The sequence below is a fragment of the Anoplopoma fimbria genome, chromosome 17, assembly GCF_027596085.1.
Source record: "Anoplopoma fimbria isolate UVic2021 breed Golden Eagle Sablefish chromosome 17, Afim_UVic_2022, whole genome shotgun sequence".
NCBI lineage: Eukaryota > Metazoa > Chordata > Actinopteri > Perciformes > Anoplopomatidae > Anoplopoma > Anoplopoma fimbria.
Window position 1 is genome coordinate 15,979,207 of NC_072465.1, and position 18,283 is coordinate 15,997,489.

At 38.1% G+C, this 18,283-nt stretch overlaps 2 protein-coding genes across 6 annotated transcripts in view; both read left to right on the plus strand.

Annotated features, from left to right (window-relative positions):
- wnk2 (WNK lysine deficient protein kinase 2) overlaps positions 1-5,139 on the plus strand; it is a 23,313-nt gene extending 18,174 nt beyond the window's left edge. The window contains 7 exon segments of the mRNA XM_054616054.1: positions 1-102; positions 267-512; positions 616-627; positions 683-781; positions 1,555-1,599; positions 1,699-2,033; positions 2,771-5,139. The exon segment at positions 1-102 is cut by the window's left edge and continues 131 nt beyond it. Coding sequence (XP_054472029.1) covers positions 1-102; positions 267-512; positions 616-627; positions 683-781; positions 1,555-1,599; positions 1,699-2,033; positions 2,771-3,070 — 1,139 coding nt within the window. The 3' untranslated portion in view covers positions 3,071-5,139.
- Positions 5,140-5,522: 383 nt separating this feature from the next.
- itih3b.2 (inter-alpha-trypsin inhibitor heavy chain 3b, tandem duplicate 2) lies at positions 5,523-17,021 on the plus strand. 5 transcript variants are annotated; one of them, XM_054616056.1, is made up of 26 exons: positions 5,523-5,632; positions 6,694-6,854; positions 6,984-7,088; positions 7,436-7,598; positions 7,698-7,808; positions 8,214-8,342; positions 8,481-8,597; positions 8,787-8,955; positions 9,042-9,152; positions 9,885-10,066; positions 10,200-10,379; positions 10,497-10,618; positions 11,197-11,450; positions 11,611-11,628; positions 11,743-11,760; positions 12,212-12,223; positions 12,476-12,511; positions 13,990-14,007; positions 14,353-14,382; positions 14,762-14,806; positions 15,079-15,150; positions 15,327-15,434; positions 15,541-15,709; positions 16,223-16,371; positions 16,603-16,687; positions 16,790-17,021. In XM_054616056.1, the coding sequence occupies exons 1-26, from the start codon at positions 5,561-5,563 to the stop codon at positions 16,902-16,904; spliced, it is 2,751 nt and encodes a 916-aa protein (XP_054472031.1). In that variant the 5' UTR covers positions 5,523-5,560; the 3' UTR covers positions 16,905-17,021. The 5 variants fall into 5 exon arrangements, with proteins under 5 accessions (XP_054472031.1, XP_054472034.1, XP_054472033.1 ...); XM_054616059.1 differs by lacking the exon at positions 14,353-14,382; XM_054616058.1 differs by lacking the exon at positions 13,990-14,007.
- Positions 17,022-18,283: the final 1,262 nt, after the last annotated feature.

An 18,283-nucleotide genomic window follows, 5' to 3' on the forward strand; every position in this document is an offset into this window, starting at 1 on the left:
AGAGGTCTAGCAAGCACAGACTAAAGCCTGGCAAGCTTCTCAGCCCTCTGGTTCAGCAATTTCGAAATGTCACGACCAAATCTAGTGACTCCAGCAGATCCAGTGAGTCACTTTTATTATTGGTTGAATATTTACAGCAGGAGCAATTGGTATACGATTCTAATGCTTGTGTGTGTGTGTGTGTGTGTGTGTGTGTGTGTGTGTGTGTGTGTGTGTGTGTGTGTGTGTGTGTGTGTGTGTGTGTGTGTGTGTGTGTGTGTGTTTAGGTGCTGCTACGGGTACAGGTGAGCCCACAGTGAGTTTAAATGGCTCTCCAGCCAAAGGGTCTGTCCCCACTCACGGCAGGGCACGCTCATGCACCAGCCACCTCCCCAGCTCAACCTCTGAGCCCGTGCAGACTCAGCAGCCCTGTTCCCTCAAGGGATCTTTGTCTTCTGATAATATTTATGCTGGACTACATGGAGATGGCACCGGCATACAAGCTCCACCCGGACAAGGTAACCACGAGCAACACACAACAGAACATCTTAGCCGAACAGTCTTCCCACTAATACTAATGTAAACATGTAGATTCATCAGAGAATTAATGACAAACATGTTTTATTTAATACGGTTGGGTGTTTCATTGTGTGCTCTTCTTACCCTGGTCTCTTCTCCCCTCTTTGATTTCATTCCTCTACAGGCTGGTCTAATCACCCTCAAACATCTGAGAGAGTGACCTATAAATCGAGTAGCAAGCCACGAGCTAGATTTCTCAGTGGGCCTGTGTCTTTGTCTATCTGTTTGTATCTCTTCTCTTCCTGCATAGCTTAATTGTTTTGTTTTCCATCATTATTATCTATTTCTCTACTTTTAGCTCACTGATATCTTTTTTCTATCTTTTTGCCAAATATTCGGCAACAACGCTGGGTTTTCTTAAGCTTATTCTCGTCCTTATCTCCTGCCTTTATCTCGTATTTTTGCATGCACAGAAGTATATTTCTTATTCAAACCCCTGAAGCATAAACTTTAAGTAAAAGTAAAGATTTTGATTGATTACAATTATTATTGATTATGATTATTTTAACACAATAATCATTTATACCAAGTATCATTCATACTTATTATTACTGTTTATTGGACCATTACCTTGTTTCAGAAGCTTGAGGTTTGGATAATCAAAGTTATGGCATTAGGCCTATCTCACATTTCAAGTGTCTCTTACTGATGCTTGTATCCGCCTTAAACCATACATATTTTTGTAACTTATCCACCATCATTACTAGGCAATGGACTTCTGCATGCCATGTGCACCCCGACATGTAACAATTCTAATCTTTCATCTCTCTCTCTCTATCTTTCTATCACTGCACTTTGATATGGCTCTCACCCCGACCACATGCATGATTTTGCCAATAAATGGACCGTCTTGTTTTAGGGGACTGATTGCTTTGTTTGGTTTTGGTCTTTTGTGTTGCGGCAGTATTCAGCAGTTTTGTTTTGCACTGCATCCTATATTATTGGACAATATTTATGGCAATGAACCATTTGTTTAAAGTCTTTTTTGTCTTCTAGGGTCAACACTGAAGCGTCTTTGTCTTGGTAAAGAACGTGGCCACAGTATGTAGAGCTACAGTGTCTCACTCAGAGCTTCGTTTTAGTTTATATCAGTCTAATCAGCTCAATAAACGTGATCTCATGGTATGTGTGTCTCCCCAGGGTCTGGTGCTGGGCCAGGGGCTTTCAATCCATCACAGCCGCCTACAGGTGCCACACCGCCTTCTCATCAGCCAGTGATGGGACTGGCCCAAGCACAGGCCAATAACAGCAACAACAAGACGGGCACATACACTGGCTCATCAATGAGTGCCAATGAAAACAACCTGCCTGAAGACTTGCAGCGGCTGATGGAGGACTGGGCCCAGGAGGTTCTTATCGTAACCCACAGGCCACGCACCAACTCTCTGAGCATCAGTGGGCAGCACTTCTGGAATCAGGATGAGCCTCGAACACTTGGACAGCTGGCTAGTGCTTCTGATGTGAGTTTCATGCTAGTGATGTACCACTTTGTGTTCGACTAGCCCCGTGGTTATAATAAAACAAAATGATCCAAATCCTAAACACTCTTTATTAAAATGTAGTTCATGAGGCACAGTGGAAGTTGTGCATATAAACACAGTATTTAGATAACGAGGCCTGAAGTGGAGCATTGAGAAAAAAAAAACTGCCTTGTTTAGTTTTTTTCTAAATACACTAAATTAAGTCTTCACACATGACTAAAATATTCAAAATGCATGAACCATGTGAGATGTCAGCAGAAACATAGAGTAATTTGCAGAACAGTAATGTTGCAATAATTGCTAATAATATTTGACTTCCTAATACATATTTAAAGAGTTTTAGCTTCCCCCTGGGAGAAAAAAAATATTTGTGCACAACTAACCAAACTGCTAAATCTGTATAGCACAATTAATTGCAAGTAGTGTGTCATTTATGCGTGCCATTTATCTATTTATTTATTTAGTTTGTTAGTTAGCTGAGGATCACATATATTCGGACACACACACACACACACACACACACACACACACACACACACACACACACACACACACACACACACACACACACACACACACACACACACACACACACACACACAGTAACATAACATAAGCTGTATAGTTTGAATGTGCTACACATTGTATGGAAGCACTCTGCCTACACAATTGCTTGTATTGTGTAAATGCAGTTAATCATCATTATGTTGTTCTATATCTCACCCTGATAGGTATCATGGACAGCTGCGGGTCCAGAGGTCTGCAGTCTTCCCATGTCGTGGCCTGATGGCCCGGTGTCAACAACGATAACCAGCCTTTCCACAGGGCCCCATCCCAGCTATCAGCTACACCCTCCTGCTCCATTTAGGGCCTTGTCCTCGCCTCTCTCCGTTAGCCAGTGGCCTGGGTTGCTCTTCCCCCTTCCATCTGGAGTCTTTGCCTTTCCTGGCGTGCCCTCGGCCCAGGACGCCCCCAGCCCCATTCCAGCTCCATCATATCAGCCACCAGACCCCAAAGCCAGGACTCTCTAACAAGAGTAGCATTGTGTCTTCCAACTCCGTTACCAAAAAGAAATGTCATCGTAGGTCCAGTCAATTGTATGTGAATATACTGTATATATTTAACTGGCATGTATCCAATCATATGTACATACTTGTCTCCATTAGTTTTTATGCGTTTTATGTTAATTGTTTGATTTGCATCAACATACCTCATGTCTATATTACAGTACATAATCATCGAGTGCAGTGTAATCGTAGTAGTACATTTAACGATGTATAATAAGCCCAATCAGACTAAGAAGAGCAGATTTTTGTTATTGCTAAGAAATGTACCATACCACTCATTGAATGCTCATAATGTAGTGTTCATTCATGGTACGTTTATTTAAATAGTTCATGTTTGTGTTACACAAATCATCCCTATATAGGAGATGCCATGTGTATATATATATTATTCCCTGTTTGTCTGTACATAGCTAGTTTGTACAGTTAACATTAGATAATCCATTGGTCGGTGCTGCAGATATGTGTCTTAATGCAACACCTTGTTAACCACCATCATGCCGTCACTGTGAAGACTTGACATCCTGGTCACTAGGACCAGTAGCTTTCCTCTGCGCTCTCAGTCCAAGGAGAGGTTTCATTCTTCATCGTTGAAATGCTTCCAGCACAAGCGCTTGAAATATCCTTAAGAGATTTTAATGAACTTGAATTTTATCTTCAGGTGAAAAATCACCTGTGAGAGTGCCTTGAATTGCAGTTTCAGTTTTATGAAGAGAAGCATTTAGATTCAAAGCAGACTCTAGATATTCTATATATGCTTTCACCTCCAAAGGTAAATTATGTGATTTGAATAATGAATGTCAATTGACCCATATTTACTTTAGCAACAAAACATAACTAAACACTATAATCTGGTCATGTTGCAGTTCATAAAATATCCTGGATTGTAAAACTAAATATTGTTCACTGAAGTAATTTGCCTGTGCAATTGCTCCGCCACCTTCACCACCGCCTGCATGAATACATTGATATTCTGAATGTGCACAGGTTGAAGTGGTGAGTTACAAGAAGATGTTGTTAAGATAAATTGACATTGAGACCATACGATAAGGAGGGCTGAATGACTCGACATTTGAGTCAGAATCCTAATCATACCATACCTCTACTAATGCAGTCTGTAGCTTTACATATGGTTGCCTTTGTGGTTTTTACGAGATAACTGGCTGTTTAATAAATGTTGATGATATTGGGACGTTAGAGGTACATGAAGAATGTTTGGGAGAAGTTTGACATGTTATTTGTATAATGCATAGGTTTTCTAAATTATGTTGATTCAATGCTGGCCTCACAAGATCATCTGGCTCATACAGCTAATTGTATGTACTATGGCTGACTTAATTCAAAGATCTCCAACAAATATAGGCTATCACGCTATAAGTTATTTAAAGTTCTGCCTCAAACACCACACTTTCAACACTTGCTTCTCTTGTATAACTTTTCTTAGCATATTTCCCTCTGAAGAATAGTTTGTTGAATGCACCAATCTGTTGATGTATTCTGGTAAAACTAAGCAGTGTCAAAAAACTACGCAGTCCAGAAATAAGTTGGGTGTATTGATCCAGACAGAGTATGGGTCAAACTCCAGAAATGCTGTAACCTACATTTCAAATAATGCAACTCAATAACATCTTTGACATCATCAGGATTATTTTAAAAAATATTTCAGAGCCACATTATACAACAGTGGAAGTAATAATGAGTAAACTGGACTTAATGTATACAAATGGTGGAATGCCACTTTAAAAACCTTCCATGTTTGCACAATGTTACAATATTTAAATTTAAACTGAATATTTTGTCTTAAAAGCAGAATTTCTTCCATGATGAAATGTTGATTGTTTTTCTTTTTCCTGAGAGCATCTCCTATGCAGCTATATTCGTTGTGCTTTACACAGTAATTCCTATATTTGATCTCTTTAATGCTTGCAATGAAAGCAAGGTGTATGGTTCCTTTATCCTGCTGTATCACCTGTTTTCCCCGCCAATTCCTGACCTAGTCAGATCAGTGCATTTCACAAAAGCTGTACATACTTGAAGACAGAAATAATAAATTCATTTTTGCTTGACACCATACAATAGTCACATTCTTGTTCCGTTAACTTAAGGTTTACAACCAACGTTGTCTGTGTTTGCATGACAAGCTTTCAGTGTATCCCGGCAAAGCGGTTCAGTCTGGACCTTCAACAGTAAAGCTCACGTAAAAAGTTACATTTCTGCTATAGTTCTGCTTGTTTTCTGTTGTGTGTGATTCCCGGCAGTATGAAGAGGAGAAACGTGGGCATTAATATGTAGTTGTGTTTGTGTGCGCAAGTGAGTGAGTTGTTGAAACATCTGATAGAGAAAGAGGAGTTTGACCTTTTAAAAAACTGATTAAGTACACAATGATGTTGTCCTTCTCTGTTTGAGTTTAAAAGACTGAGTTCAAGCTGCCTGAGTTGCACTCTGGTGGGAGCCATCATGGAGAGAGCTGTGGTGCAAATCACCCTTTTTGGGCTGCTGCTGGCTTTGGCCACCACACTACCAAACAAGGTAAGGCGGAGCACGTCACTGTAAGGAAACTGAATTTATGAAATATATATATTTATGTTAAGTTATGGGAAACTATAGAGAACGACTGTAAGTAAACAATTCAGTCTCCTTATTAGTCATAACATTTCAGGGTTAAGACTTGGTAACGCTTAAGGAGTATTGGGAGTATGCAAGTCATTGCCATGTGAAATCAACACATCAGTGGTGAAGGAAGCATTCAGATCCTTCAGTAAATGTACTAAAACGACACTGTGAGAATACTTCACTACAAAAAAGTCCTGCATTCAAAACCTTTTTTTTTAAGTAAAGTATGTCAATTTTATATCATCCGTCTATATTTCACTATTATCTCTGCTGTTTTTAGATTAATATTACTGCCGCATGAATGTGTTTCTGCTGTAGATGTTCAAGGATGTGCTAATGTTAACTACTTAATTTACTAGTATAGCCTACAGCAATGCATCATATTCTAAAAGATCATCATATGGTTGTAGCATTGCTGTCCTGTGAGATCCACGAATCTCTAAGAACTTTTCATGAATCAGCCCTGTTTTCAGTTTTATGACGATGCATTTTTCCGCTGATCCAAGAAGGTTTTCAAATAGTTTATCAAGAAGTACCCATAAAAGAACCAGTACATCCTTCAGTTCATCAAAAACATTAACATTCAAAATCACCAAAGTTGGATAAATATGGTTTTCACTGGACAGGAAGGGTTTGAAAACTTTCAGTCAAATAAGACAAATGTGGAGTAAAACGTACAATAATTCCCTCTGAGATGTAGTGGAGTAGAGGTATAAAGTAGCGGAAAATGGGAATACTCAAGTAAAGAACCTTGAATTTTTGTGTATTGAGTAAATGTACTAGGTTAAATTCCAACCCTGCATTACACTGGATGAAAAACAACAACAACGGGGTGTTTCTGCAGATAGACCAATGAGATTTCTCTGATGCCACCCACCAACACTTCATCTGATCTTTGCTCAGCTAGTCATCAGCCTGCAAAATAAACTAAACCATTTATTTTATTGTGAAATGCGCCTCCTCTTGTGTTTGTTTAGGATGACTGGGATATCTACAGCTTTCACATCAACTCAACAGTGACCAGTCGTTATGCAACCACTGTCATCACAAGCCGAGTGGCAAATCGTATGGACGAGTCAAAGGAAATAGAATTTCAAGTCCGGATTCCCAAGAACGCCTTCATCAGTAAATTCAGAATGTATGTGAAGCAAAAAAGGATATTTACAGGAATTTTCATTTCATTACACATTAAAGAACCATGAAGATAAATCATGGGCTACTCAGGAGTATTCATATAAACACAGACTTTTCTTTGGTCTTTCTTCAGGTTTATAGATGGCGAAGTGTACGATGGTGTTGTGAAAGGTAAAGAGAAAGCTCAGCAGCAGTACACTGAGGCTGTGTCCCGTGGCCAAAGTGCTGGCATTGTCAGGTACATGGATCAATGGATTATTTTATTTCCAGTTCTTGTACAGGTTGTTTTAATATTGTACTTTGTAAAAGAGCCTTGTGTTTCCATCGGGATACAGAAGAAGATCAAGAAAAAATTCTCTGTTGCACAAAATAATGTTTTTTTTACTTCTTCTTTCAAAACACTGGCTATAATAACATCTTCAGGTCTCTAAAATCCTTCAAATTAAACAATCTGAGAAGAAAAACTCGCTCTTAAATTGAAATACTCACATCTCACACCCACAATAAGGTCACATAACCTGCGATGAGGGATCATAAGAAGGGGGATCTACTGCTTTAATGAAATGATTATCGTGTCTGTTGCAGTTCTGTAGGAAGGACCCTGGAGGAATTCAAGACCTCTGTGACCATTGCTGCTCACCAAAAGGCCACCTTTGAACTCACATATGAGGAGCTGCTGAAACGCAGGCTTGGCAAGTACGAGCTTCAGATCCACGCTCGACCCATGCAGCCTGTCAAAGACTTCAAGGTGTGTCTCCTGTTTGTATCTATTCAGGAAAACAATGCCGGGTAGGAACATCTCCCGTGATCTGAGCTTCTAACTGTTTTATTTCATTCTTTATGCCAGGTTGATGTGTACATTAACGAGGAAGCAGGCATTAATTTCATTGAGGTTAAGGGAGGACTAAGCACCACAGTGCAGGCTAATGCTATCACCAGAACACATGTGGACAAACAGGTACAGTATGCAGTGATTTAAAATTCTGTAACTCAATTTTTATCTTATTCTGACCCATATTTAACTGTTTAACTATATGATACATAATGACGCCATAATGCCACTGGACATACAACATTCTATCTTGGTCTCTTTATCTCATGGTGTTGTGCACGTTTCTTAGTATCATTCATTTATTTTTAAATACTGTATATCTTTATGCACTTTCAAAACTGTTTTCACTTTTTGGTTTGATGCCAAACTGCATTACAAGTGCTCAACGCTGTGCTGACACAATAAAGTTGAATCTAACCAAATTAAAAAGAAAGGCAGAGGTTCATCTTTTTGACCAATAAACCTGTTCATCAACTTCTATCTTCAAACCTCTATCAAGAGTCTGTAAAACCTGATTCATCCTGTTTCCAGGCATGGGTGTATTTCTACCCGACAGAGGACCAACAGAAAACGTGTGACAGCTGTGGAGAGCAGGGTTTGAATGGGGATCTGGTTATCGCTTATGATGTAAACAGGAACCCCTCACTGGGAGACATCAAGGTACAGAAACAGTGCATTTCCTGGAAAACTGCTAACTTTGAATTGTATATTAACATTTTTACAAAAGACCATATTTAATTTACTTTATCTCCCTTTCTTTTCAACACTCTTCTATCCATCAAACTTTCTTTCCCCAAGACATCAGATGGGTACTTTGTTCATCACTTTGCTCCATCTAGTCTTCCCATCATACCAAAAAATGTTGTCTTCATTATTGATCAAAGTGGCTCAATGCACGGCAGAAAAATACAACAGGTACAGTATTGTGTGAGTGTGAGTTTGTGACAGATTGTCGCTGTAGCACTGGAGGCTTTTTACTTATTTCAGTTAATTAAGTCTATTATTTTTTATTAGAGCAACAAACATACACACATTAAACAAATATGAATGCATGGTTTCTTAATTTAATTAAATTTCTCATGAGTGAATGATGTTTTTGCCCAGACCCGGATAGCATTAATCCACATCCTGAATGACCTGGCAGAGGACGACAACTTTGGTATTATCACTTTTGATAGCAGCATTTTTCACTGGAAACGAGAACTTGTACAGGCCAATAAGGAAAATTTGGAGAGTGCCAAGACATTTGCAAGAAATATTCAGGAAAGAGGAGGTAAGGTTTTAAATAAATATTGTATGAAGGGATGGGAACAATGGACAGCAGAATGGCAGTAATGACACGTTTTCATTTAATTTCAGCGACTAACATTAACGCAGCTGTGTTGAGAGGAGCAAGTATGCTGAATGCACATTCCAGAGAAGGTTCAGCATCTATGCTTATACTTCTCACCGATGGAGACCCTACCTCAGGTTAAGATAGAACAAACACGCACACACACAATCACGTGAGCAAAAACGTTCAGAAATGAATATGAGGACCCTAACGACACAACACGCCTTGCAGCTAACATCAGAACTGCGTCATATGTTAATTCCCTGTCGGCCGCACCCTGATTGGGTTCCAGGTTCAAGCCCACTCTCACTTGCACATGCCTTTTATATGCTGTGCAGTGGGATGTGACTACAAAAAATGAGACTATTTCATTTTATAGACTACTCAACTCAACTACTAATCAAAGTGTGGGGCGAGGCATGACAGGTGGGTGACACAACTAATGTTGTGACGTCAAAGTGATTTTCACATCGGAACCTCGAACAAATCTGCTATCACAATAGAAATGGTGTTCTCAGACAGATAGCCTTAAGGTTGACAGAAGGGACGCATATTTGACAGGGACAAAAAGAAAAACAGACAATGCTTCAAAGACGAACAAGACAACATGCTAAAGCGACGGCAACCAAAACAGAATATGACGAAGTAGGTCTGTACCAAAAAGGTCAAAGCTTCATTCATAACGTTGACAATAAAATGATTACAATAAAAAATAATTTACAGAAACCGTACTTTCGTTTCCCTCGCTCTCTCAAACACACACACACACGTGTCGGAACGTGAAAACTTTTCCAAAGGGGGGAATGACGTCAGTAAGGGTGATGTAAGGGAATTTGCCTTTTTAAGCCACATGTCTTGTGTCCTTGTAGGGGTGACAGATTTTGAAGATATACAGTCAAATGTCAGAGTGGCTATCGGGAACAAATTTCCACTCTACTGCCTTGGTTTTGGTTTTGATGTCCACTTTGAGTTCCTTGAGAAGATGTCGCTGCAGAACAATGGCGCAGCACGACGGATTTACGAAGACTCTGACGCTGATTTACAGTTGCAGGTATTTGGAATCACTTGCTCCCATTAGAAATACTGTTTACCATGTGATGTGCTACATGTTCTTAAATCAAATTGAACATGGTTGGTTGTGGAGAGTTAAACATTTATACAGTGTCCATAATGTATGTCAATAGGGTTTCTATGAAGAGGTGGCCACTCCACTGTTGACAGATGTGACAATGATCTATAATGGTGGGACCCATCTAACCCAGACTAGCTTCAGCCAGTATTATAATGGCTCTGAGATTGTGGTTGCCGGTCAAATCACCGATAACGACATCGAAACCTTCACTCCACAAGTTGTGGCTCTTTCGGTAGGGATAGCTCCTCCATGAACATCAATTGTAATCTTCTGCAAGGTTTGTGAAAGCCCTGCGTACACATAAATGTTACATTATTTATAACATAAAAATGTATTTGGACTATGACAGGGCAACAGAAGGGTGAAGTTTTCTGACACAAATGGTACCGTGGAGTCCCCTGGAACAATGTCTGACAGCCACATCCAGAGGGTTTGGGCCTACCTCACAGTCAAACAGCTTTTGGACAAAGAGTGAGTGTGATTTCGACATCTTCTCTCTTTGTTACCAGCCGCAACAGCGTGAGGCTTGCAATGTTTTCACCTCATGAATCTGTGTGTGTGTTATCATGGCAAAATGTGTCCTGAACAAAGTGTGTACTACCACTGAGGTAGTTTGTGATGTCAAGGTTTTTTTTAAATAATTTATCAACCACAGATAGCTAGTTTAAGATTTATTTCAACGTTAACGCTCACACTAAAATTAGCGTTGATGATTTAATTTAATAAGTTGATTACTTAAGCTCAAAATTTTTGACAAAGTGAAAAGTTGACAGGAGTAACCGGAATAATATGTGTGTGTGTGTGTGTGTGTGTGTGTGTGTGTGTGTGTGTGTGTGTGTGTGTGTGTGTGTGTGTGTGTGTGTGTGTGTGTGTGTGTGTGTGTGTGTGTGTGCCTACATTAATCGTAGGGGGAGCCTACAGACAGGAAATAAGGTTAAAACAATAGACTAGACTTTCAAAAGATGACGTGAGCTGTTAAGTAACTTCATCATACTCTTGGTCAGGTCAACTGTCATATTTAAAATATATTTACACAATTTGTGACACAGGCTGGTGTTATCTGGACCTGAGAAGAAGAACGCGAAGAAAGAGGCCTTGGAGCTGTCGCTGAAGTACAGCTTTGTAACCCCTCTCACATCGATGGTGGTCACCAAGCCTCAGGGGGAGAACACAGATGTGCTCCATAAACCCAAGGAAGGTGAAGAACCAGAGTCCCGGCCAGCTGCTGGATTTTTACCTAGTATCCAGACGTCGTCAAGACTTCACAGTAGTCGTCGAATGCATTACCCCGTTGGTTTGACTCGTAAGTAACATAAATGTGAATTCGAAATAAAGTTGATAAATTCACAACAATGACATTCAATTTTGAATCAATACAAGTTAATTTGAGTACAGCAAAATTATTTTAAAATAAATCAATTAATATATGTCATCTTTTGTCATTATCTCTGTCTTTTTAACAGCACAATTTATAATACCAGGTAAGACATGAAAGATACACTATTGAATGATTAATAACATAATGTACTATATAGCCTAAGCAAATTCACAATTGTATTGTAATTTCAAGTTATCATCTTTTTTCTTTTTCACAGCAAGTCGTGTTAGACCAAGTAAGACATAACACACACCTGTAACATATCTGCACCAACCTGACATGACGGATACACTTTTGATTAATTAATGATATACTGTAATTTATACACTTTTGATAAATTAATAATATACTGTATTTTATACACTTTTGCAATCCAAATATGCATCAGAAAAACTGAATCACATATAAGAAGGAGTGACCTGGGGGTCTCTCCTTAAGATAAACTTGGAAGGGTGCAAGCTAATTTGAACATCTGATCCGATTTGAATTAAACCTGATACCATATGACTTACAGTCACATAGACAGCAATCACACTGACAAGTGAGGTCAGACAAAATCAGTGCATGCTTATTTATACATGTCTCTGTATGGATACATACCTGCACGGATGGTAAATAATTCCATTGACAAAATCAAAATTATTTAAAAGTTATAAACAACTGTATTTTTTATTTTGTTTTTACAGCATACGGACCAGGTAAGACAGATACACATTTATGCCTAGCCAAAACATATAATTACTTTGAAATTCTTTTTTTCAATTTATCTAACTGTGCAAAATCTATTCATGTCTGAAAAACCTTCAGCAAGATAAAGTGACCTCAGCGTACTGGGGATTAATTACCAATACAACATATTTCATATACTTAAGACATATATATACATGACAAAATTGATTAATGTTTTACCAATACAACAAAATTTCACGCTATTATCTTTTTCCTTTTAGGTGCGGCCGGTATTCCTGGTCATGGGCATGGTACAGGTACATATGTGCACTGTTCTAATTTGACTACACTAGTGTATATAGTTTACTATATAAAGAGATTTGTTCCCATTTTCTGACGGACACCCGAGTTTGTGGAAACTAAGGCAATGTTTATTCTACTTCTGCTTTTATGACAAAGGTGCAACAGTGTAATGACGATCCTACGAGAAAAATATTTAGTTCTTCTTGGCATTAGCATCAAGAGGATGGCTCTAATTTAATAGTTCACCCTAAGTTGCTAAATAAAGGTATTTTAATATTGATATAGTTTAAGTTTTCTCATAATTCCTAAATTAAGTCATTAACTCAGATTAGATTTTTTGTTATGAATTCAAAAATCTGTTTTGATAATATAAAATACTTCTGTCACTGGTGTTATCTATAATATTTTGACTTTTGAGATATTTATTTTTTAAATTTCACTGTTCAATTTCTAGCTTTAATAACAACAAATCACCAAGTCTTCCACGCCCACGATGCCCATTATTTACTGCGCACTGCACCCTTGGAAGGGTGCAAGCTAATTTACACATCTGATCCGCTCTGACCAATCCAATTTGGGGTACCACTCTTCAAAAATCGTTAGCCAATCAATTAATTTAGTCTCAATTCTGAAGGCTGCTACTGAGTTCTTGAATTTACGGTGACCATAATACTCCACACACACAAAAAAGGTAATCAATTCTTTATGAATTAAAGATGTTTTAACTATCAATACATTCACTACAACTAAATAAACATAGGCCTATACATAAATTAATGAATGTAAAGAAAGGTGAATGGAGGATTGCCAGATTACACAATTGGTGGCTGAATAATGAACCCAGAATGCTGTATTTGGCGAGACTGAATTTGTGGTCACTAGGGGACCACCAAAAGGGGACAAAACGTTGGCATTCACCCTTTAAATTAATTAATTCACTTCAGCAGCTGAGAGATTATTGGGCGGACGAAGCGTACTGATGGTACCCCACTCCCCCTAATTCATCATTCACTAATCACTCTCACTCTGCGTTCACACTACGAGAGTCACAGCACCATTTAACAAGTCATTTTCAGTCTCAGCTGCAGGAAGACACCAAACATCAACAATCTGATAATATCCCACTTGAATTAAACCTGATACCATATGATTTACGGTCACATAGACAGCAATCACACTGACAAGTGAGGTCACACAAAATCAGTGCATGCTTATTTATACATGTCTCTGTATGGATACATATCTGCACGGACGGTAATGCCTAGCCAAAACATATAATTACTTTGAAATTCTTTTTTTCAATTTATCTAACTGTGCAAAAGCAATTCATGTCTGAAAAACCTTTATGGATCAGCAAGATAAAGTGACCTGGGGGACCCACGACTTAAGACATATTTAAGAGTGTGCAAGCTTATTTACTAATCATGACTATTTCAAAGTAAATTAACGTGTGCATCTTAATTTCATGTTATCATCTGTTCCTTTTCAACAGGACGACATGGAATGATAGGTAAGACACGGGTACATACAGTAGGTACACATCTTCAGCGTACTGAGAAAGATACTATTGATTAATTACCAATACAACATATTTCATATACTCTATATAGCCTAAAGCATATATCAAACATTTATCATGACAAAATCCTTGCATTCTTCGCAGCACAATGTTTTTCTTTTCATAATGCAAAAATAGAAATGAACAGAAAAAATGAAGGTGGAGGAGGGTGCAAGCTAATTGACTTATTTAGTTCTTCTTTGCATTAGCATCAAGAGGATGGCTCTAATTTAATGCAAGCTAATTGACAAATCATAACTGTATTAAAATTTCACGTCATTATCTTTTTCCTTTTAGCTGCGGGTCATTTTCGTGATCATGGTTCAGGTACACATGTGCACTGTTCTAATTCTAACCCGAGTTTGTGGAAACTAAGGCAATGTTTATTCTACTTCTGCTTTTATGACAAAGGTGCAACAGTGTAATGTTTAATAGTTCACCCTAAGTTGCTAAATAAAAGTATTTTAATATTGATATAGTTTTCTCATAATTAAGTCATTCACTCAGATTTGATTTTTTCAAAGCTCTTCTTTGATAATATAAAATACTTCTGTCACTGGTGTTATCTATAATATTTAGACTTTTGAGGAACTAATTTCCTTTTGCCTTTCTACACATTAATAGCTTAAGTTGCAACTGTGTTGAAAATGTACATGCAAGATTATAAAAGATGTTTAATTTTTAAATTTCACTGGTCATTTTCCAGCTTCAACTACGGTAAATCACCAGTTCGCCCTGATTTTGGACGACGGTAAATGGGAAAACAAAAACAAAAAACACACATAACATGTTTCAATTTGATTTATTATTATTTTTATTTTTTAAAATGTGCATTTAAATCAATATTAGATAAAGTCTGTGGTTAACTTTAACTGTGAGGATTAGAATAATGTGTGTATTTAGTGGTTTGTTTTAAAACTGAGGTTAGCTGTTAGAATATGGGTGTCAAAAATCCTCTAAAGCCTTTTAATATTAATGTATTCAACTTGCTTTGTGTAAATGTATTCACACCTGCTCTTTTAGATTTCCATATAGATTTGATGGATACTGAGGACGAAATACCTGCCACTATTGTGACATTCAGTGCAACTGATGGTAGAGTATCTAATATATGTAATTCATATTATAGTTTATATAAGTACTTTTTGTTTTTGTGCTGTGGAACAGGGTGCACTTTACCTTAAGTAAGTTCTTGTCTGTACACATAAATAGTAAACTAAGACTATCTGACAGTGCTTCCTACTGGTGTGTGACTCTGTGTTTCTCTCTAGTTCCTCTTACTCACAGATTTTTGCTAACATCTGAGAATCTGACTCTTCCACTGTGCTTTGATGTCACTGGAGATGTTAGCCTTAAACTACTCCATCATCCCAACAGGGGTCAGTAATACTCCTATTTGTGCCATTTCTATGTTCCTAAGGACTTTTACTTGTAACTGAGTGTATAAATGAGGAGTTGAGTTGCATTTGTTCTCTTTTGTACTAGAGCTGTCTGTGAATGGTGAGCTTGATTCAGTAGAGAATGGAGGCTTCAGGAGGATTGCCATCCACTTGAAGACTGACTTGTATGTTGAGATTGACACCAACGTAATTATTGTACGAGAGGGACAGACACAGAAACTCCTCATTGGACTGGATTCCATCACAGCTGGAAGGTGACTTTGCATTGTAATGATCCTGATCAAGAAATAGTTAGGCACCTGACATAAAACAGCGAGTTGTTGTTTTTACACCATGGGTTTGTACAGGTTGACCAAATGAGATTCAAATTGAGCTTTAGAGATGCTTGTATGCACATTCCGTTAACTAGCTGTAAACCTAACCCTAACCCCTTGTTTCCAAACTTTGCGCGACGCTAAGGTGACCGGCTGCAGCTTAATATTTACTGTTCATACATGAGAGTGGTATCAATATTCTCTGCAAGAAAGCAAATCAGCACATTTAATAAATTGACAAACTTTTCCTTCAAATCCAAGTGGTCCCCATAAATGCATGGCTGAACAAATCAAGCACTGAGAGCAAAAAGTGCAAGGGCAGCCATAAACAGCTGACATTATGACTTTCAATTTGTCACTTATTCCCTATTAGAAACAAATGTTAGCTGTCATCTACAATTGGCCATTCAAAAGGATTAATAAGAAAATTAAGACAATGTGCATATTTTCTAGTTTGACAGTGATTAGACGGGACAAGGAAATAGACGTTGCAACTGGAGACACACGCATGGTCATCAATATTCATGAGAAGGGTGGCAAAGAATTCCTCTGGCCGGTTTTGAGACAGCAGCCATTGGACAACAACGTTACAGGAATATTAGGTGGGTGAAAAGGGATTTGTTGCTTATGATTTGATATCAGGTCAATAAATTGAATGTATGTATCAGACAATTAAATTCAAGTTTAAGTTTAAAATGAATTAGTGTCTGCACCCAGCTGTGGTGGTTGTTATGGAAAAAAAGAATTAAAAGAGGCAAATATTTTGTGCAGTAGCTCTTTAAGTGCATGCTCTTCATTGTCATTGATTTATTGTTTGTCCTCTGTGTGTCCAGCTCTAAAGCCAGCAGTTTATGAGGAGGTGCAACAAAGTCCCTCAACAAGACTTAAGAGCAAAGACCAGGAGATTGACGTTACCAGGTACATTTTAGTTTGTGTGAAAGAGAAAGCTGTTTGAGGGCGCTTTAATTGTTATTGCTCTGATACACAGAGATAAAAGCTATGCATGTCTTTCTTTTGTAGGGCCAGTGTTGTTGACTACAGTATCGTCTATCCCCTGGAACATGACTGCTGGCTCATGTCTGCTGAGTCTGCCCTGCAGGGACGCCTGGATGATTTCATCGTTACACATCTTTAACTGGGAACCATGTTGAATCACTTGTAGAGATTTCATTGGAAATAAAAATAAGTCAAACGTAAACAGAAAACGACTCTCACTAGTTATAAACATGAACCAATAAACATTTTCCCAGAGCTTTGGTTGTTCTTGTATAAACTTTATTAATTTACCTAAAGGGTTTGTCAGTCATGCATAATTTGCTTGGAAAAAATATTCAATTATACAGAGAATTGAGTAAATCTAGTAATTTTGGCATTTGTTCTGCTGCACAACAGCCCTCCACTGATGAGCCAAAGTGGCCTGACTGCCCAGAGCTGTTAAAGATATATTACATTCTACACCTTCATCTTTCATATTAACAAGTTAACACTGTGTAAATAAAAGCAAGTGGAGCCGGCCCTAAAACTTTCTACCACAGTTTGGACTCAAAATCAGTCAGTTTACTTTTACAGTTAACCCTGCATACGTCAGTTTATCAACCGTGAAAACAGAAAAGGAAAGCAGTGGAAGGTCATTCTACTGCTTACATAGTGTAATATTTGTCCAGGAGTAACAGCAGGGCTTCAAATTCATTTTTCAAAACTTGTTTACATGTGGCAGGCCTCATCATTTGAGCTACCTGGTTAACAGTCGGGTTTTCCATGTGGGTAAAGTAAACAGAAGCAAGGTTCGTTTTGTTGCTTAAAGTATATTTCTGTAAAATCATGTTCAAAGTGAGCAGCAGAGATGGTTCAAATAGATAGTGCTAGTTCTGCTACACTTAATGTTTATTTACAGGTAGCTTAAACAAAAGATGATGGGTCAAATCTTAATCTGGAAACTGCTATCTACAGCAATCAGTTAGAGGTTGAAGAGTGAAATACTTCAGTCACATATTGTATAGCAAAGGTATAAATTGGTAAAAATGGAAGTGTTTAGTACGAGTGCCACAAAGTAAATACAGAGCTTAAGGAAATATACTGTACTCTGTTTTTGTTGTGCTCTGTTTAAATACATTTCTGGAGAATAATAAACGGACCAGGGTTTTGAATTTAGCTGAACATTATGTGGTCCAACCAGTGGAGCTGCTGCTGAGGAGCTTGTTATTGTGTTGCGTGGGATTATCTTCTCCCAATGAACTGCAGTTCAAAGGTATGTGCATTCTCATGGGCAGGGTGATAAACCTGTTCATCAAGGCACAGTTTACACAGAACTGCAAAAGGAGGGATCTTTGCCAAATCCACATAACCAGACAAAGTAAAACATTGTTGTTTACTCTGACAGTAAACTGCAGCTCCGTGTAAACAAATCTACTTAAAAAATAACACTGAAGGAGGAGTTTCCTTCTTCGATTTAAAAAAATAAAATAAAAAAAAGTTGTGGACTTTGACCCATCAAGGTTGTGCTGGTTATGCTGT